The following is a 21,755-nucleotide window of genomic DNA, read 5'->3' as shown; positions in this document are numbered from 1 at the left end:
CTAACCTGCACATCTTTGGACACTAAGGGACAATTTAACATGGCCAGTCCACCTAACCTGCACATCTTTGGACTGTGGGAGGAAACGGGAGCACCCGGAGGAAACCCACGCAGACACGGGGAAAACGTGCAGACTCCGCACAGACAGTGACCCAAGGTGGGTATCAAACCTGGGACCCTGCTGCTGTGAAGCAACCGTGCTAACCACTGTGCTACCATGCCGCCCAGGCAAGAAAAATATCAGGCAGCAAACATGTCAGACAGATAATGTATTGACAAGTAAAGCTCCAAAGTGCTACAGCGCCAGGCAACATATTGGACAGGGAATGTTCCAACAGGTACAATATCAGACATTATTGGACATATATTGTATCAGCTGTACCGGACAATGGACTGCAAGGAAACTTGTTCAGTAAGATATTACTTTGGTAATGTACTGGAAACATCTTGGGCGTGATTCTCCGAGCCCCGCGCTGGGCTGGAGAATCGCCGCAACCGCGCCACGCCACCCCGAGGCCGGTGTGCGATTCTCCGACGTGCGGAGAATCGCCATCATTTGCGGCAGTGCGTTTGGCACGGCGCCGGTCGCGGCCCACTGTCCGCGGTGGGGCCGCCGATTCTCTGGCCCGAGCGGAAACGGCAGAGTCCCGCCGGCGCCATTCACCGCTGCTCGCTGCCGGCGGCAACTCTGCGCGAAGGGCCGGGGAGCAGCCTGTGGGGGGTGGGCTCCATCTCTGGGGGGGGCCTCCGATGGGGTCAGGCCCGCGATCGGGGCCCACCGATCGGTGGGCCGGCGTCTCCCCCCCCCCCCCGGGCCTACTTTGTTGCGCCGACGGCCCCTGAACCTCCACGCCATGTTGAGTCAGGGCCGGCGCGCTGAAGAAGTCCCCCACGCACGCGCGGGTTGGCGCGGCGCCCATTTGGCGCCGGGCAGGGAGGCTGGAGCGGCGTGAACCACTCCAGTGCCGTGCTGGCTCCGTGGGGGACAGAATCTGTTGGCCCCGCGCCCGTTTCGTGCTGTCGTGAAACGCGACGGCGTTCACGACGGCGCGAACACCTACTCTCCATTTTGGAGAATTGCGCCCAATGAATCAGAGACAGATAGAGCAACAGACAGCTATCATAGTCTACAGCCAAATCTTTAGAAAAGATAAGACATTTACAAATGGTTATAGATTTGTTGGGTGAGTGGGCCAAAATCTGGCAGATGGTGTTGAACGTAGATAAGTGTGAAGTCATCTATTCTCTCGGAGGAGTAAAAAGGCAACTTCTGATCGAAGTGGAGAGAAACTTCTGAATGCTTCAGTGCAGGGACTTCCGGGTGCGGCTATGCAGAGCTAGGTCGCATATTCGGTAACTCCCGCTTGGAACGGACTTTTGGGCTCTTTTACAGGGCCCCCACGGCATTTGTTTGACATTTCCCGGTGTGGGAAGAAGGCTGCAGCATTCCCCTGACAGTGTCCCCCAGGAGTGTTGTGTCTTTTGGCTACCAGACCCGGCAGAAACAGTGAAGGATTTGGCTTTAGCTGCAGCAGTAGACGAGGGCCTCTTCCAGCATGCAGGCGGGGGAAGAGCAAGCTTAAAGCTGCAATCTGGCTTGACTCTATCAAAGGTGAATTCTAGCAGCAGAGGGAACAACTGCGAAAAGATCTACCAGGTCCATTGAAGAAGCAGGGACGAGGCTTCTGGTGGCGGCCATGGAGGAGTAGGTCGCGCATTCGGCAGCTCCCGTCTGGAGCCGACTCTCAGACCTTTTTCAGGAGTTTCCATAGACTTTTTGGGGCAGACTGGTGAAGCAAACACTGCCAGCTTCTATGAAACGGACCAGAAGTGTAACGGCCAAAGGAGCGGCACTGGAGCAACGGGAGAAGCGAGGGAAAGAAAACAAAATGGCGGCGGCCAGGGACAAAGGGGAGCTGCAGGAGTTCATCAAGCGCTGCTTCGAGGAGCAGCGCGAGGAGATGCGCAAGGAGATGTTGGCGCCTATGCTTTCGACAATTGAAGGACTCGGGATCACGCAGAAGGCCCACGAAGCTAAGATCCAAGAGGTATAGAAAAGAGTCAGTCAGAACGAGGACGAGCTCGTGGGCCTGGCGGTGAGAGTGGAGCAGAACGAGGCGCTACACAAGAGGTGGGCGGGAAGACTCGAAGACCTGGAGAACAGGTCGAGGAGAAAAAATCTGCGAATCCTGGGTCTCCCTGAGGGAGTGGAGGGGGCTGATGCCGGGGCATACGCGAGCACGATGCTCGAGGCGATGATGGGCACGAAGGCCCCTTCGAGGCCGCTGGAGTTGGACGGGGCACATCGGGTGCTGGCGAAGAAGCCCCAGGCAAATGAGCCGCCAAGGGCGATGGTGGTGAGGTTCCACCGGTTCACGGACAGAGAGTGGGTCCTGAGATGGGCCAAGAAGGAGCGGAGCAGTAAGTGGGACAATGCAGAGATCCGAATATACCCGGACTGGAGCGCGGAGGTTGCAAAGCGGAGAGTGGGTTTCAACCGGGCCAAAGCGGCGTTGTACCGGAAAGAAGTGAAATTCGGAATGCTGCAGCCAGCGCGACTGTGGGTCACATACAAGGGCCAACACTATTACTTCGAAATGCCTGAAGAGGCGTGGACCTTTGAACAAGCCGAAAAGTTGGACTCTAACTGAGGGTTTGTGAGGGTGGGGGGGATGTTTTGGGGTTTGATGTGTGATGGTTGTTGTATATAGGGGGTCAATCACGCGCAGGAAATGTTACATGGGCTGGGGGAGAGAGACAAGGCTGCGACAGGAGCTGCGCCAGAGGGGGCGGAGCGGGCTTTGGAAAGCGTGGGGTGTTTTCCCGCGCGCAGGAAGGGGAACAAAGGAATGCATATGGATTGGGAGACTCCCAAGCTGGGAGGTCAATGGGCCGGCGGGGGAAGCCGGGGTCAGCTGACTTACGGGAGTGACATGGGGGGAGCAAAAAAGCTAGACAGGGGTCTAGCGGGGGGAGGGGAGGGGGGGGAAGGGGGGGGAAAAAGGGTTGCTGCTGCACTGGCCGAAAGGGAATGGGACACAGAAGAGGTGGTCGGGACGGGGGTCCCCCCTCTGGGGGACTGGAGGGTGAGGGAGGCGTGGACACGGGACTGGCCCAGAAAAGGAGATGGCTAGTCGGCGGGGGGAGGGGGGGGGGGGGGACACGGGGGGGAGAGCCCTTCCAATCCGGCTGATAACGTGGAACGTGAGGGGCTTGAATGGCCGGTGAAGAGGACTCGAGTGTTCGCGCACTTAAAGGGACTGAAGGCGGAAGTGGCCATGCTTCAGGAGACACACTTGAAGGTGGCGGACCAGGTCAGGCTAAGAAAGGGATGGGTAGGACAGGTATTCCACTCGGGACTGGACGCGAAGAATAGAGGGGTGGCAATATTGGTGGGAAAGCGGGTGTCATTTGAGGCCAAGACTATTGTAGCGGACAATGGAGGGCGATATGTAATGGTGAGCGGTAGGCTGCAAGGGACGTGGGTGGTGTTGGTAAACGTATACGCCCCGAACTGGGATGATGCAGGATTCATGAAGCGCATGTTGAGGCGCATCCCGGACCTGGAGATAGGAGGCCTGATAATGGGAGGGGACTTCAATACAGTGTTGGATCCAGCACTGGACCGCTCCAAATCAAGGACTGGAAAGGGGCCAGCGGCGGCCAAGGTACTTAGGGGGTTTATGGATCAGATGGGGGGAGTGGACCCATGGAGGTTTGCTAGGCCGCAGGCCAGGGAATTTTCTTTCTTCTCCCATGTACACAAAGCCTACTCCCGGATAGATTTCTTTGTTCTGGGTAGGGCGCTCATCCCGAGGGTGGAGGGGACGGAGTATTCGGCTATAGCCGTTTCGGACCATGCCCCGCACTGGGTGGAACTGGAGCTGGGAGAGGAGAGGGACCAACGCCCGCTGTGGCGGCTGGATGTGGGACTGCTGGCGGACGAGGTGGTGTGTGGGAAGGTGAGGGGGTGTATCGAAAGGTACTTGGAGGCCAATGACAACGGGGAGGTGCGGGTGGGGGTGGTATGGGAGGCGTTGAAGGCGGTGATCAGGGGAGAGCTAATCTCCATCAGGGCTCATAGGGAGAAGACAGAGGGTATGGAAAGGGAGAGGTTAGTGGGGGAGATTTTGAGAGTGGACAGGAGATACGCAGAGGCCCCGGAGGAAAGATTACTTGGGGAAAGACGACGGCTCCAGGCGGAGTTTGACCTGTTGACCACAGGGAAGGCGGAGGCACAGTGGAGGAAGGCGCAGGGGGCGACCTACGAGTATGGGGAAAAGGCTAGTCGGATGCTGGCACACCAGCTCCGTAAAAGGATGGCAGCGAGGGAAATAGGGGGAGTCAAAGATGGAAGGGGAGCCACGGTTCGGAGTGTGACGAAACTAAACAAGGTATTCAAGGCCTTTTATGAAGAGCTGTACAGATCCCAGCCCCCAGCGGGGGAAGAGGGGATGAGACGATTCCTAGATCAGCTGAGATTCCCGAGGGTGGAGGAGCAAGAGGTGGCTGGTTTGGGGGCACCAATTGGGTTGGAGGAGCTGAGCAAGGGTTTGGGGAGCATGCAGGCGGGGAAGGCCCCGGGACCGGACAGATTCCCGGTGGAGTTCTACAGGAAGTACGCAGACCTGTTGGCCCCGCTACTGGTGAGGACCTTTAACAAGGCAAGAGAGGAGGGGACCCTGCCCCCGACAATGTCGGAAGCGACAATTTCTTTGATCCTAAAGCGGGACAAGGACCCACTGCAATGTGGATCGTACAGGCCGATCTCGCTCCTCAATGTGGATGCAAAGTTGCTGGCAAAAGTGCTGGCCACGAGGATCGAGGACTGTGTCCCGGGGGTGATCCATGAGGACCAGACGGGATTTGTAAAGGGCAGGCAACTAAACACTAATGTGCGGCGGCTCTTAAACGTGATAATGATGCCATCGGAGGAGGGAGAGGCGGAGATAGTGGCAGCTATGGACGCGGAGAAGGCCTTTGACCAAGTAGAGTGGGAGTACCTCTGGGAGGTGCTGCGTAGATTTGGGTTCGGGCTAGGGTTTATCAATTGGGTTAAGCTCCTTTACAGAACCCCGGTGGCGAGTGTAGTGACGAACCGGCGGAGGTCGGAGTACTTTCGACTGTACCGAGGGACGACGCAGGGGTGCCCCCTGTCCCCCCTGTTGTTCGCATTGGCGATCGAACCATTGGCCATGTCATTGAGGGAGTCTAATAAATGGAGGGGGGTGGTCCGAGGGGGAGAAGAGCATCGGGTGTCGTTATATGCGGATGACCTGTTGCTGTACGTGGCGGATCCAATGGAGGGGATGGTGGCGGTCATGCAGACTCTAAGGGAGTTTGGGGAGTTTTCGGGCTATAAGCTCAATGTAGGGAAGAGTGAGCTCTTTGTATTACAGGCGGGGGACCAAGAAAGAGGGATAGGGGACCTACCGCTGAGGAGGGCGGAGGGGAGCTTTCGGTATCTGGGGATCCAGATAGCCAGGAGTTGGGGGACCCTACATAAACTGAATCTGACGAGGTTGGTGGAGCAAATGGAGGAGGATTTCAAAAGATGGGACATGTTACTGCTCTCGCTGACGGGTAGAGTGCAGTCGGTCAAAATGGTGGTCCTTCCGAGGTTTCTGTTTGTGTTTCAGTGCCTTCCCATCGTGATCACGAAGGCCTTTTTTAAGAGAGTAGGCAGGAGTATTATGGGGTTTGTGTGGGTGAATAAGACCCCGAGAGTAAGGAGAGGGTTCCTGGAACGCAGTAGGGACCGAGGAGGGTTGGCGCTGCCAAACCTGGGGAGCTACTACTGGGCAGCAAATGTGGCGATGATCCGCAAGTGGGTTATGGAGGGAGAGGGGGCGGCATGGAAGAGGATGGAGATGGCGTCCTGTAAAGGAACGAGCCTGGGGGCGTTGGTGATGGCTGGGTTCATAAAGTTGGAGAGGATAAAGTTTGCCTTGAGAGGGTCTGCGCAGGGGTTCTACAGGCGGTGGCAACCGTTCCTAGACTATCTCGCGGAGCGTTAGAGGAAGGTCGGTCAGCAGCAGCAGCAACCCTGGGGGCGGGGGGGGGGGGGGGACTGCCTGGGAGGGTGGATGAGCAAGAGATAACATGAGGGGTTGGGGAAACTGGCACGTACGGGTGAAGGCCAGTGTACAAAGCTGTGTAAATATATCATTTTGCCATGTATATATCTTGCTCTGCACGATTTCTCGGTTTTTTTTGTTACGGGGGGGGGGGTTATTGGTTGTAAGGGAGAAGAATTGTGTTAAAAAACTTTAATAAATATATATTTTTTTAAAAAAGAATGTTTCAGTGCAGAGGGACCTGGGTGTCCGAGTGCATGAATCGCAGAAAGTTAGTCTGCAGGTACAGCAGGTAACAAGGAAAGCAAATGGAATGTTGTCCTTTATAGCTAAAGGAATAGAGTGTAAAGGTGAGGAAGTGTTGCTGTAACTGTACAAGGTATTGGTGAGACCTGGAGTACTGGATACAGTTTTGGTCCCGTTATTTGAGGAGGGATGTAATTGCATTAAGGGCGGATCAGAAGGTTCACAGGATTGATTCCAGGGAGGAAGAACTGGACTTATGAAGAGGGATTGAGCAGTTTCGACCTATACTCGCTGGAGATCTAATTGAGATATACAAGATGCTAAAGGGGATTGACAGGGTAGACGGAGAGCGGAAGTTTCCCCTATTGGACCGTCTCGAACAAGAGTTTTAAGCTAAGGGATGGCAGATTTAAAACAGCAATTGGGAAGAATTATTTCACTCAAAGGATGAAGAATCTGTGGAATTCGCTACTCCAGGATGCAGTGGACACCGGAACACGAAACAAATTTGAGGAGATAGGCAGGTTTTTCATTAGTAATGGGTTGAAGGGTTATGGAGAACGGGCAGGACGGTGGAGTTGAGGCCGAGAAGAGATCAGCCATTAACGTATTGAAAGGCGGAGCGGGCTTGAGGGGCTGAATGGCCTAATCCTGCTCCTAGTTTGCATGTTCTTATCAGACCATCATTTGGTGGATACTAATGAGACACGGATACTGCGATGGACGTGAGAAGTGACAGGAAAGAGCAAGATCAGGAAACAGGACCCCGGGGGGGGGGGGGTCAGTGAAGATTGTGGGGGGGGGGGGGGGTCAGTGAAGATTGTGGGGGGGGGGGGGGCGTCAGTGAAGATCGTGGGAGCGTTGACGAAGGAAAGCCGAGAAGAGATTGAAATGGTTCTGGTCATCTCCCGAGGGAGAGGGAGCGAGAGAGGAAATGGCGTTGGGACTGGCAGGACGAAGGAGAGGGGGAAGGTGGAAGACCAGATGGAAAGATACGGTGATGAGAGAATAAACACAGAGGAATTGGAAGAGTGGGTGACTGACGGGAGGAGATGGGGAAGGGTGATCAGCGACATTGTGGTGATCGACCCCAAGTAAAATGGTGGGAAGCAGAAGAAGAAGTTATCAAACCGTATGAGGCATTTAGAATATCAGAGGGGCAAAAGATCAAAGTATCAGACAGATAGATAGAAACACATGAAACTGATTAATGCATCAGAACGTTTATATAACATATAGAATTGATAAATTATGAGACAGGTTAGACAATGTCACTCACAGCTTAGACGTTTGGCAAATTGTGTCATCAAATCCGGTTTCTGCACGTTGGACTTCACCTGGGCCAAGGTATCCATGTTCTCCACCACCAGTTTCTGTATAAACACAGCTCCCGTTATGACATCTTGTCGAGCTTGAGGTGCTGTTCTCTCTGCCCATCTCAATTTGACAATCTTACTGACGGCTCGCCCGCCTTGCCATCTCCCGAGCCCACCTTGCTCGGCATGCCTCGCCACCCACAGTGCACCTCCCCGCACCCTGCCCAACCCCCCAGCTACCCACCCCCAAAGAAAACCCAATCAGAAACCCGCACAGATTTAGCGAATGATTGCTCCAACACTTCTCCCTGGGCTGGGTGCATCCAAGGTTGTGCCTGCCCAGGGGCGTCGCTGCGCGGTTGGTATCACTCCCCGCGGGTACACGCGCCAGCGAGTTGTATAAGACCATTAGACATAGGAGCAGAATTAGGCCACTCGGCCCATCGAGTCTGCCCCGCCATTCAATCATGGCTGATATTTTCTCATCCCCATTCTCCTGCCTTCTCCCCATAACCCCTGATCCCCTTATTAATCAGGAACCTATCTATCTCTGTCTTAAAGACACTCAGTGATTTGGCCTCCACAGCCTTCTGCGGCAAAGAGTTCCACAGATTCACCTCCCTCTGGATGAAGAAATTCTTCATCTCTGTTTTAAAGGATCGTCCCTTCAGTCTGAGATGGTTCTCCTCTGGTTCTAGTTTTTCCTACAAGTGGAAACATCCTCTCCACATCCACTATATCCAGGCCTCGCAGTATCCTGTAAGTTTCAATAAGGTCCCCCCTCATCCTTCTAAACTCCGACGAGTACAGACCCAGAGTCCTCAACCGTTCCTCATACGACAAGCTCTTCATTCCCGGGATCATTCTTGTGAACCTCCTCTGGTCCCTTTCCAAGGCCAGCACATCCTTCCTTAGATACGGGGCCCAAAACTGCTCACAATACTCCAAATGGGGTCTGACCAGAGCCTTATACAGCCTCAGAAGTACATCCCTGGTCTTGTATTCTAGCCCTCTTGACATGAATGCTGACATTGCATTTGCCTTCCTAACTGCCGACTGAACCTGCACGTTAACCTTAAGAGAATCGTGAACAAGGACTCCCAAGTCCCTTTGTGCTTCTGCTTTCCGAAGCATTTCCCCATTTAGAAAATAGTCTCTGCCTAAATTCCTCCTTCCAAAGTGCATAACCTCACACTTTTCCACATAGTATTCCATCTGCTACTTCATTGCTCGCTCTCCTAGCTTGTCCAAGTCCTTCTGCAGCCCCCTTGCTTCCTCAATACTACCTGTCCCTCTACAGATCTTTGCATCATTTGCAAACTTAGCAACAGTGCCTTCAGTACCTTCTTCCAGATCATTAATGTATATTGTGAAAAGTTGTGGTCCCAGCACAGACCCCTGAGGCACACCACTAGTCACCGGCTGCCATCCTGAAAAAGACCCCTTTATCCCCACTCTCTGCCTTCTGCCAGTCAGCCAATCCTCTATCCATGCCAGGATCTTACCCTGAACACCATGGGCTCGTAACTTATTTAACAGTCTCCTATGTGGCACCTTGTCAAAGGCCTTCTGGAAATCTAAATAAATCACGTCCACTGGTTCTCCTTTGTCTAACTTCCTTGTTACCTCCTCAAAGAACTCTGACAGATTTGTCAGACACGACCTCCCCTTGACAAAGCCGTGCTGACTCAGTCCCATCATGCACTTCCAAGTACCAGGTGGCCCTTACCTTCAGCTCGTTCACCTGTGACGTGATGTGCCACATCAGGTGTTCACTCAGGTGCTGCATCCCGTACGGCCCAATCAGCTCCGCCAACGCATGCAATTCTGTGAAGTCAAGATTGAAATCAGGAGCAGAGGTCTCGCAGTCAAACGCAAACGACAAACAGTGATTTTCGCGGACAATGGAGTATTCCCGCTGGATCCCAGGAATCAGAGCTACTTGTGGGAGCGACTCAGGTTGTGACCTCAGAGCTGTGCTGGTGAAGCTTCGCCCTGGTAGCCGGAATCTCCCCCGTCAGAAAGGCCCACCCTCGCTGGGCATTGCGGCCTGATCTCTTGGCACCTCATCAGGGCGGGTCAGCAGTCTCAGTGGGTGCTGAGTAGTGCCAGTCCGGGTTGGGGGGGGGGGGGGGCAGTCGCATGGGATGCCAGGGGAGGCAGTGGTGAGCAGTGTTCGGCAGTGAGTGGGAGGGGGTGAACAATTTTGGGTGTGCGATGGTGCTGGAGTGCCTGGTGCATGGGGACAGAGTACAATGTGGCAAAGGCAGGTGTTATCCTCTCTTGTAGGGCCTCTTGTAGAAGAAGAATATTTTTTGAAGAGGGAGACACTAGGAATCATAGACTTTACAGTGCAGAAGGAGGCCATTTGGCCCATCGAGTCTGCACCGGCCCTTGGAAACAGCACCCTACTTAAACCCACCCCTCCACCCTATCCCCATAACCCAGTAACCCCACCTAACCTTCTTCGACACTAAAGGGAAATTCGACATGGCCAATCCACCTAACCTGCACATCTTTGGACTGTGGGAGGAAACCGGAGCACCCGGAGGAAACCGACGCACACACGGGGAGAACGGGCAGACTCCGCACAGACAGTGACCCAGCCGGGAATCGAACCTGGGACCCTAGAGCTGTGGGGCAGCAGTGCTAACCACTGTGCTACTGTGCCGGGAAATGTTGGCATTCAGAGAGACCGGGGAGTCCTTTTATATTCATCACAGAAAGTCAAAACACAGGCACAGCGCAGCAAGCGGCGAGGAAGAGAAATAGTGTGTTAACCCGTGACGAAGATATTGGAGTACAACAAGGTGCCGGAGGAATGTGAGGTAGCGACTGGTGATGAATTGGAACGTGCTGCCTCGGAGAGTGTGATTGGTGATGAATTGGAACGCGCTGCCTCGGAGAGTGCGATTGGTGATGAATTGGAACAAGCTGCCTCGGAGAGTGAGATTGGTGATGAATTGGAACGCGCTGCCTCGGAGAGTGCGATTGGTGATGAATTGGAACGCGCTGCCTCGGAGAGTGCGATTGGTGATGAATTGGAACGCGCTGCCTCGGAGAGTGCGATTGGTGATGAATTGGAACGTGCTGCCTCGGAGAGTGCGACTGGTGATGAATTGGAACGTGCTGCCTTGGAGAGTGCGATTGGTGATGAATTGGAACGCGCTGCCTCGGAGAGTGCGATTGGTGATGAATTGGAACGCGCTGCCTCGGAGAGTGCGATTGGTGATGAATTGGAATGTGCTGCCTCGGAGAGTGCGACTGGTGATGAATTGGAACGCGCTGCCTCGGAGAGTGCGATTGGTGATGAATTGGAACGTGCTGCCTCGGAGAGTGCGATTGGTGATGAATTGGAACGCGCTGCCTCGGAGAGTGCGACTGGTGATGAATTGGAACGCGCTGCCTCGGAGAGTGCGACTGGTGATGAATTGGAACGTGCTGCCTCGGAGAGTGCGATTGGTGATGAATTGGAACGCGCTGCCTCGGAGAGTGCGACTGGTGATGAATTGGAACGTGCTGCCTCGGAGAGTGCGACTGGTGGTGAATTGGAACGTGCTGCCTCGGAGAGTGAGATTGGTGATGAATTGGAACGCGCTGCCTCGGAGAGTGCGATTGGTGATGAATTGGAACAAGCTGCCTCGGAGAGTGAGATTGGTGATGAATTGGAACGCGCTGCCTCGGAGAGTGCGACTGGTGATGAATTGGAACGTGCTGCCTCGGAGAGTGCGATTGGTGATGAATTGGAACGTGCTGCCTCGGAGAGTGCGATTGGTGATGAATTGGAACGTGCTGCCTCGGAGAGTGCGACTGGTGATGAATTGGAACGTGCTGCCTCGGAGAGTGCGACTGGTGATGAATTGGAACGTGCTGCCTCGGAGAGTGCGACTGGTGATGAATTGGAACGTGCTGCCTCGGAGAGTGCGACTGGTGATGAATTGGAACGCGCTGCCTCGGAGAGTGCGATTGGTGATGAATTGGAACGTGCTGCCTCGGAGAGTGCGACTGGTGATGAATTGGAACGTGCTGCCTCGGAGAGTGCGACTGGTGATGAATTGGAACGTGCTGCCTCGGAGAGTGCGATTGGTGATGAATTGGAACGTGCTGCCTTGGAGAGTGCGACTGGTGATGAATTGGAACGCGCTGCCTCGGAGAGTGCGACTGGTGATGAATTGGAACGTGCTGCCTCGGAGAGTGCGATTGGTGATGAATTGGAACGTGCTGCCTCGGAGAGTGCGATTGGTGATGAATTGGAACGTGCTGCCTCGGAGAGTGCGATTGGTGATGAATTGGAACGCGCTGCCTCGGAGAGTGCGATTGGTGATGAATTGGAACGTGCTGCCTCGGAGAGTGCGACTGGTGATGAATTGGAACGTGCTGCCTCGGAGAGTGCGATTGGTGATGAATTGGAACGTGCTGCCTTGGAGAGTGCGACTGGTGATGAATTGGAACGCGCTGCCTCGGAGAGTGCGACTGGTGATGAATTGGAACGCGCTGCCTCGGAGAGTGCGATTGGTGATGAATTGGAACGTGCTGCCTTGGAGAGTGCGACTGGTGATGAATTGGAACGCGCTGCCTCGGAGAGTGCGACTGGTGATGAATTGGAACGTGCTGCCTCGGAGAGTGCGATTGGTGATGAATTGGAACGTGCTGCCTTGGAGAGTGCGACTGGTGATGAATTGGAACGCGCTGCCTCGGAGAGTGCGATTGGTGATGAATTGGAACGTGCTGCCTCGGAGAGTGCGACTGGTGATGAATTGGAACGTGCTGCCTCGGAGAGTGCGACTGGTGATGAATTGGAACGCGCTGCCTCGGAGAGTGCGATTGGTGATGAATTGGAACGTGCTGCCTCGGAGAGTGCGATTGGTGATGAATTGGAACGCGCTGCCTCGGAGAGTGCGATTGGTGATGAATTGGAACGCGCTGCCTCGGAGAGTGCGATTGGTGATGAATTGGAACGCGCTGCCTCGGAGAGTGCGATTGGTGATGAATTGGAACGCGCTGCCTCGGAGAGTGCGATTGGTGATGAATTGGAACGTGCTGCCTCGGAGAGTGCGATTGGTGATGAATTGGAACGTGCTGCCTTGGAGAGTGCGACTGGTGATGAATTGGAACGCGCTGCCTCAGAGAGTGCGACTGGTGATGAATTGGAACGTGCTGCCTCGGAGAGTGCGATTGGTGATGAATTGGAACGCGCTGCCTCGGAGAGTGCGACTGGTGATGAATTGGAACGCGCTGCCTCAGAGAGTGCGACTGGTGATGAATTGGAACGTGCTGCCTCGGAGAGTGCGATTGGTGATGAATTGGAACGCGCTGCCTCGGAGAGTGCGATTGGTGATGAATTGGAACGCGCTGCCTCGGAGAGTGCGATTGGTGATGAATTGGAACGTGCTGCCTCGGAGAGTGCGATTGGTGATGAATTGGAACGCGCTGCCTCGGAGAGTGCGATTGGTGATGAATTGGAACGCGCTGCCTCGGAGAGTGCGATTGGTGATGAATTGGAACGCGCTGCCTCGGAGAGTGAGATTGGTGATGAATTGGAACGCGCTGCCTCGGAGAGTGCGATTGGTGATGAATTGGAACGTGCTGCCTCGGAGAGTGCGATTGGTGATGAATTGGAACGTGCTGCCTTGGAGAGTGCGACTGGTGATGAATTGGAACGCGCTGCCTCGGAGAGTGCGATTGGTGATGAATTGGAACGTGCTGCCTCGGAGAGTGCGACTGGTGATGAATTGGAACGTGCTGCCTCGGAGAGTGCGACTGGTGATGAATTGGAACGCGCTGCCTCGGAGAGTGCGATTGGTGATGAATTGGAACGTGCTGCCTCGGAGAGTGCGATTGGTGATGAATTGGAACGCGCTGCCTCGGAGAGTGCGATTGGTGATGAATTGGAACGCGCTGCCTCGGAGAGTGCGATTGGTGATGAATTGGAACGCGCTGCCTCGGAGAGTGCGATTGGTGATGAATTGGAACGCGCTGCCTCGGAGAGTGCGATTGGTGATGAATTGGAACGCGCTGCCTCGGAGAGTGAGATTGGTGATGAATTGGAACGCGCTGCCTCGGAGAGTGAGATTGGTGATGAATTGGAACGCGCTGCCTCGGAGAGTGCGATTGGTGATGAATTGGAACGTGCTGCCTCGGAGAGTGCGATTGGTGATGAATTGGAACGTGCTGCCTTGGAGAGTGCGACTGGTGATGAATTGGAACGCGCTGCCTCGGAGAGTGCGATTGGTGATGAATTGGAACGTGCTGCCTCGGAGAGTGCGACTGGTGATGAATTGGAACGTGCTGCCTCGGAGAGTGCGACTGGTGATGAATTGGAACGCGCTGCCTCGGAGAGTGCGATTGGTGATGAATTGGAACGTGCTGCCTCGGAGAGTGCGATTGGTGATGAATTGGAACGCGCTGCCTCGGAGAGTGCGATTGGTGATGAATTGGAACGCGCTGCCTCGGAGAGTGCGATTGGTGATGAATTGGAACGCGCTGCCTCGGAGAGTGCGACTGGTGATGAATTGGAACGCGCTGCCTCGGAGAGTGAGATTGGTGATGAATTGGAACGCGCTGCCTCGGAGAGTGCGATTGGTGATGAATTGGAACGTGCTGCCTCGGAGAGTGAGATTGGTGATGAATTGGAACGTGCTGCCTCGGAGAGTGAGATTGGTGATGAATTGGAATGTGCTGCCTCGGAGAGTACGATTGGTGATGAATTGGAACGTGCTGCCTCGGAGAGTGCGACTGGTGATGAATTGGAACGCGCTGCCTCGGAGAGTGCGACTGGTGATGAATTGGAACGCGCTGCCTCGGAGAGTGCGATTGGTGATGAATTGGAACGCGCTGCCTCGGAGAGTGCGACTGGTGATGAATTGGAACGCGCTGCCTCGGAGAGTGCGATTGGTGATGAATTGGAACGCGCTGCCTCGGAGAGTGCGATTGGTGATGAATTGGAACGCGCTGCCTCGGAGAGTGCGACTGGTGATGAATTGGAACGTGCTGCCTCGGAGAGTGCGACTGGTGATGAATTGGAACGCGCTGCCTCGGAGAGTGCGACTGGTGATGAATTGGAACGTGCTGCCTCGGAGAGTGCGATTGGTGATGAATTGGAACGTGCTGCCTCGGAGAGTGCGATTGGTGATGAATTGGAACGTGCTGCCTCGGAGAGTGCGATTGGTGATGAATTGGAACGCGCTGCCTCGGAGAGTGCGACTGGTGATGAATTGGAACGTGCTGCCTCGGAGAGTGCGATTGGTGATGAATTGGAACGTGCTGCCTCGGAGAGTGCGATTGGTGATGAATTGGAACGTGCTGCCTCGGAGAGTGCGATTGGTGATGAATTGGAACGCGCTGCCTCGGAGAGTGCGATTGGTGATGAATTGGAACGTGCTGCCTCGGAGAGTGAGATTGGTGATGAATTGGAATGTGCTGCCTCGGAGAGTGCGATTGGTGATGAATTGGAACGTGCTGCCTCGGAGGGTGCGACTGGTGATGAATTGGAACGCGCTGCCTCGGAGAGTGCGATTGGTGATGAATTGGAACGCGCTGCCTCGGAGAGTGCGATTGGTGATGAATTGGAACGCGCTGCCTCGGAGAGTGCGACTGGTGATGAATTGGAACGTGCTGCCTCGGAGAGTGCGATTGGTGATGAATTGGAACGCGCTGCCTCGGAGAGTGCGATTGGTGATGAATTGGAACGCGCTGCCTCGGAGAGTGCGACTGGTGATGAATTGGAACGTGCTGCCTCGGAGAGTGCGATTGGTGATGAATTGGAACGCGCTGCCTCGGAGAGTGCGACTGGTGATGAATTGGAACGCGCTGCCTCGGAGAGTGCGATTGGTGATGAATTGGAACGCGCTGCCTCGGAGAGTGCGATTGGTGATGAATTGGAACGTGCTGCCTCGGAGAGTGCGACTGGTGATGAATTGGAACGCGCTGCCTCGGAGAGTGCCATTGGTGATGAATTGGAACGTGCTGCCTCGGAGAGTGAGATTGGTGATGAATTGGAATGTGCTGCCTCGGAGAGTGCGATTGGTGATGAATTGGAACGCGCTGCCTCGGAGAGTGCGACTGGTGATGAATTGGAACGCGCTGCCTCGGAGAGTGCGATTGGTGATGAATTGGAACGTGCTGCCTCGGAGAGTGAGATTGGTGATGAATTGGAATGTGCTGCCTCGGAGAGTGCGATTGGTGATGAATTGGAACGCGCTGCCTCGGAGAGTGCGACTGGTGATGAATTGGAACGCGCTGCCTCGGAGAGTGCGATTGGTGATGAATTGGAACGCGCTGCCTCGGAGAGTGCGATTGGTGATGAATTGGAACGTGCTGCCTCGGAGAGTGCGACTGGTGATGAATTGGAACGCGCTGCCTCGGAGAGTGCGATTGGTGATGAATTGGAACGTGCTGCCTCGGAGAGTGCGATTGGTGATGAATTGGAACGTGCTGCCTCGGAGAGTGAGATTGGTGATGAATTGGAACGCGCTGCCTCGGAGAGTGAGATTGGTGATGAATTGGAACGTGCTGCCTCGGAGAGTGCGATTGGTGATGAATTGGAACGCGCTGCCTCGGAGAGTGCGATTGGTGATGAATTGGAACGAGCTGCCTCGGAGAGTGCGATTGGTGATGAATTGGAACGCGCTGCCTCGGAGAGTGCGATTGGTGATGAATTGGAACGCGCTGCCTCGGAGGGTGCGATTGGTGATGAGTTGGAACGCGCTGCCTCGGAGAGTGCGATTGGTGATGAGTTGGAACGCGCTGCCTCGGAGAGTGCGATTGGTGATGAATTGGAACGCGCTGCCTCGGAGAGTGCGATTGGTGATGAATTGGAACGCGCTGCCTCGGAGAGTGCGATTGGTGATGAATTGGAACGTGCTGCCTCGGAGAGTGCGATTGGTGATGAATTGGAACGCGCTGCCTCGGAGAGTGAGATTGGTGATGAATTGGAACGTGCTGCCTCGGAGAGTGCGATTGGTGATGAATTGGAACGTGCTGCCTCGGAGAGTGCGATTGGTGATGAATTGGAACGTGCTGCCTCGGAGAGTGCGATTGGTGATGAATTGGAACGTGCTGCCTCGGAGAGTGCGACTGGTGATGAATTGGAACGCGCTGCCTCGGAGAGTGTGATTGGTGATGAATTGGAACGCGCTGCCTCGGAGAGTGCGATTGGTGATGAATTGGAACGCGCTGCCTCGGAGAGTGCGACTGGTGATGAATTGGAACGCGCTGCCTCGGAGAGTGCGATTGGTGATGAATTGGAACGCGCTGCCTCGGAGAGTGCGACTGGTGATGAATTGGAACGCGCTGCCTCGGAGAGTGCGATTGGTGATGAATTGGAACGCGCTGCCTCGGAGAGTGCGACTGGTGATGAATTGGAACGCGCTGCCTCGGAGAGTGCGATTGGTGATGAATTGGAACGTGCTGCCTCGGAGAGTGCGATTGGTGATGAATTGGAACGTGCTGCCTCGGAGAGTGCGACTGGTGATGAATTGGAACGCGCTGCCTCGGAGAGTGCGATTGGTGATGAATTGGAACGCGCTGCCTCGGAGAGTGCGATTGGTGATGAATTGGAACGCGCTGCCTCGGAGAGTGCGACTGGTGATGAATTGGAACGTGCTGCCTCGGAGAGTGCGATTGGTGATGAATTGGAACGTGCTGCCTCGGAGAGTGAGATTGGTGATGAATTGGAACGCGCTGCCTCGGAGAGTGCGACTGGTGATGAATTGGAACGCGCTGCCTCGGAGAGTGCGACTGGTGATGAATTGGAACGTGCTGCCTCGGAGAGTGCGATTGGTGATGAATTGGAACGTGCTGCCTCGGAGAGTGCGACTGGTGATGAATTGGAACGTGCTGCCTCGGAGAGTGCGACTGGTGATGAATTGGAACGTGCTGCCTCGGAGAGTGCGACTGGTGATGAATTGGAACGCGCTGCCTCGGAGAGTGCGATTGGTGATGAATTGGAACGTGCTGCCTCGGAGTGTGCGACTGGTGATGAATTGGAACGTGCTGCCTCGGAGAGTGTGATTGGTGATGAATTGGAACGCGCTGCCTCGGAGAGTGCGATTGGTGATGAATTGGAACAAGCTGCCTCGGAGAGTGAGATTGGTGATGAATTGGAACGCGCTGCCTCGGAGAGTGCGATTGGTGATGAATTGGAACGCGCTGCCTCGGAGAGTGCGACTGGTGATGAATTGGAACGTGCTGCCTCGGAGAGTGCGACTGGTGATGAATTGGAACGTGCTGCCTTGGAGAGTGCGACTGGTGATGAATTGGAACGTGCTGCCTCGGAGAGTGCGATTGGTGATGAATTGGAACGTGCTGCCTCGGAGAGTGCGATTGGTGATGAATTGGAACGCGCTGCCTCGGAGAGTGCGACTGGTGATGAATTGGAACGTGCTGCCTCGGAGAGTGCGATTGGTGATGAATTGGAACGTGCTGCCTCGGAGAGTGCGATTGGTGATGAATTGGAACGTGCTGCCTCGGAGAGTGCGATTGGTGATGAATTGGAACGCGCTGCCTCGGAGAGTGCGATTGGTGATGAATTGGAACGTGCTGCCTCGGAGAGTGCGACTGGTGATGAATTGGAACGCGCTGCCTCGGAGAGTGCGACTGGTGATGAATTGGAACGTGCTGCCTCGGAGAGTGCGATTGGTGATGAATTGGAACGCGCTGCCTCGGAGAGTGCGACTGGTGATGAATTGGAACGTGCTGCCTCGGAGAGTGAGATTGGTGATGAATTGGAACGTGCTGCCTCGGAGAGTGCGATTGGTGATGAATTGGAACGCGCTGCCTCGGAGAGTGCGACTGGTGATGAATTGGAACGCGCTGCCTCGGAGAGTGCGACTGGTGATGAATTGGAACGTGCTGCCTCGGAGAGTGCGACTGGTGATGAATTGGAACGCGCTGCCTCGGAGAGTGCGATTGGTGATGAATTGGAACGTGCTGCCTCGGAGAGTGCGATTGGTGATGAATTGGAACGCGCTGCCTCGGAGAGTGCGACTGGTGATGAATTGGAACGTGCTGCCTCGGAGAGTGAGATTGGTGATGAATTGGAACGTGCTGCCTCGGAGAGTGCGATTGGTGATGAATTGGAACGCGCTGCCTCGGAGAGTGCGACTGGTGATGAATTGGAACGTGCTGCCTCGGAGAGTGCGATTGGTGATGAATTGGAACGCGCTGCCTCGGAGAGTGCGATTGGTGATGAATTGGAACGTGCTGCCTCGGAGAGTGCGACTGGTGATGAATTGGAACGTGCTGCCTCGGAGAGTGCGATTGGTGATGAATTGGAACGCGCTGCCTCGGAGAGTGCGATTGGTGATGAATTGGAACGCGCTGCCTCGGAGAGTGCGATTGGTGATGAATTGGAACGCGCTGCCTCGGAGAGTGCGATTGGTGATGAATTGGAACGTGCTGCCTCGGAGAGTGCGATTGGTGATGAATTGGAACGCGCTGCCTCGGAGAGTGCGATTGGTGATGAATTGGAACGCGCTGCCTCGGAGAGTGCGATTGGTGATGAATTGGAACGCGCTGCCTCGGAGAGTGCGATTGGTGATGAATTGGAACGTGCTGCCTCGGAGAGTGCGATTGGTGATGAATTGGAACGCGCTGCCTCGGAGAGTGCGATTGGTGATGAATTGGAACGCGCTGCCTCGGAGAGTGCGATTGGTGATGAATTGGAACGTGCTGCCTCGGAGAGTGCGATTGGTGATGAATTGGAACGTGCTGCCTTGGAGAGTGCGACTGGTGATGAATTGGAACGCGCTGCCTCGGAGAGTGCGACTGGTGATGAATTGGAACGTGCTGCCTCGGAGAGTGCGATTGGTGATGAATTGGAACGTGCTGCCTTGGAGAGTGCGACTGGTGATGAATTGGAACGCGCTGCCTCGGAGAGTGCGACTGGTGATGAATTGGAACGTGCTGCCTCGGAGAGTGCGACTGGTGATGAATTGGAACGTGCTGCCTCGGAGAGTGCGACTGGTGATGAATTGGAACGTGCTGCCTCGGAGAGTGCGACTGGTGATGAATTGGAACGCGCTGCCTCGGAGAGTGCGATTGGTGATGAATTGGAACGTGCTGCCTCGGAGAGTGCGATTGGTGATGAATTGGAACGTGCTGCCTCGGAGAGTGTGATTGGTGATGAATTGGAACGTGCTGCCTCGGAGAGTGTGATTGGTGATGAATTGGAACGCGCTGCCTCGGAGAGTGCGATTGGTGATGAATTGGAACGCGCTGCCTCGGAGAGTGCGATTGGTGATGAATTGGAACGCGCTGCCTCGGAGAGTGAGATTGGTGATGAATTGGAACGCGCTGCCTCGGAGAGTGCGATTGGTGATGAATTGGAACGTGCTGCCTCGGAGAGTGAGATTGGTGATGAATTGGAACGTGCTGCCTCGGAGAGTGAGATTGGTGATGAATTGGAATGTGCTGCCTCGGAGAGTGCGATTGGTGATGAATTGGAACGCGCTGCCTCGGAGAGTGAGATTGGTGATGAATTGGAACGTGCTGCCTCGGAGAGTGCGATTGGTGATGAATTGGAACGAGCTGCCTCGGAGAGTGCGATTGGTGATGAATTGGAACGCGCTGCCTCGGAGAGTGCGATTGGTGATGAATTGGAACGCGCTGCCTCGGAGAGTGCGATTGGTGATGAGTTGGAACGCGCTGCCTCGGAGAGTGCGATTGGTGATGAGTTGGAACGCTGGCTCGGAGAGTGCGATTGGTGATGAATTGGAACGTGCTGCCTCGGAGAGTGCGATTGGTGATGAATTGGAACGCGCTGCCTCGGAGAGTGCGATTGGTGATGAATTGGAACGCGCTGCCTCGGAGAGTGCGATTGGTGATGAATTGGAACGCGCTGCCTCGGAGAGTGCGACTGGTGATGAATTGGAACGCGCTGCCTCGGAGAGTGCGACTGGTGATAAATTGGAACGCGCTGCCTCGGAGAGTGCGACTGGTGATGAATTGGAACGTGCTGCCTCGGAGAGTGCGATTGGTGATGAATTGGAACGCGCTGCCTCGGAGAGTGCGATTGGTGATGAATTGGAACGCGCTGCCTCGGAGAGTGCGACTGGTGATGAATTGGAACGTGCTGCCTCGGAGAGTGCGATTGGTGATGAATTGGAACGCGCTGCCTCGGAGAGTGCGATTGGTGATGAATTGGAACGCGCTGCCTCGGAGAGTGCGACTGGTGATGAATTGGAACGTGCTGCCTCGGAGAGTGCGATTGGTGATGAATTGGAACGTGCTGCCTCGGAGAGTGCGATTGGTGATGAATTGGAACGCGCTGCCTCGGAGAGTGCGACTGGTGATGAATTGGAACGCGCTGCCTCGGAGAGTGCGACTGGTGATGAATTGGAACGCGCTGCCTCAGAGAGTGCGACTGGTGATGAATTGGAACGCGCTGCCTCGGAGAGTGCGATTGGTGATGAATTGGAACGCGCTGCCTCGGAGAGTGCGATTGGTGATGAATTGGAACGCGCTGCCTCGGAGAGTGCGACTGGTGATGAATTGGAACGTGCTGCCTCGGAGAGTGTGATTGGTGATGAATTGGAACGTGCTGCCTCGGAGAGTGCGACTGGTGATGAATTGGAACGCGCTGCCTCGGAGAGTGCGATTGGTGATGAATTGGAACGTGCTGCCTCGGAGAGTGCGATTGGTGATGAATTGGAACGTGCTGCCTCGGAGAGTGCGACTGGTGATGAATTGGAACGCGCTGCCTCGGAGAGTGCGATTGGTGATGAATTGGAACGCGCTGCCTCGGAGAGTGCGATTGGTGATGAATTGGAACGCGCTGCCTCGGAGAGTGCGACTGGTGATGAATTGGAAAGTGCTGCCTCGGAGAGTGTGATTGGTGATGAATTGGAACGTGCTGCCTCGGAGAGTGCGACTGGTGATGAATTGGAACGCGCTGCCTCGGAGAGTGCGATTGGTGATGAATTGGAACGCGCTGCCTCGGAGAGTGCGATTGGTGATGAATTGGAACGCGCTGCCTCGGAGAGTGTGATTGGTGATGAATTGGAACGTGCTGCCTCGGAGAGTGCGATTGGTGATGAATTGGAACGTGCTGCCTCGGAGAGTGAGATTGGTGATGAATTGGAACGCGCTGCCTCGGAGAGTGCGATTGGTGATGAATT

At 55.0% G+C, this 21,755-nt stretch overlaps 1 protein-coding gene across 1 annotated transcript in view; it reads right to left on the bottom strand.

Annotated features, from left to right (window-relative positions):
* Positions 1 to 21,755, bottom strand: part of LOC140405349 (nck-associated protein 1-like) — a 167,822-nt gene that overhangs the window by 36,231 nt on the left and 109,836 nt on the right. Inside the window, exons 21-22 of the mRNA XM_072493647.1 lie at positions 9,368 to 9,465; positions 7,602 to 7,695 (exon numbers count right to left, since the gene is read on the bottom strand). Of these exons, the coding sequence (XP_072349748.1) occupies positions 7,602 to 7,695; positions 9,368 to 9,465 (192 nt within the window). The remainder of the gene's footprint in view (positions 1 to 7,601; positions 7,696 to 9,367; positions 9,466 to 21,755) is intronic.

The sequence above is a fragment of the Scyliorhinus torazame genome, chromosome X (genome assembly GCF_047496885.1).
Source record: "Scyliorhinus torazame isolate Kashiwa2021f chromosome X, sScyTor2.1, whole genome shotgun sequence".
Taxonomy (NCBI): Eukaryota; Metazoa; Chordata; class Chondrichthyes; order Carcharhiniformes; family Scyliorhinidae; genus Scyliorhinus; species Scyliorhinus torazame.
Note: the sequence above shows the minus strand (reverse complement) of the source record. Positions and strands in the feature narration are given on the sequence as shown.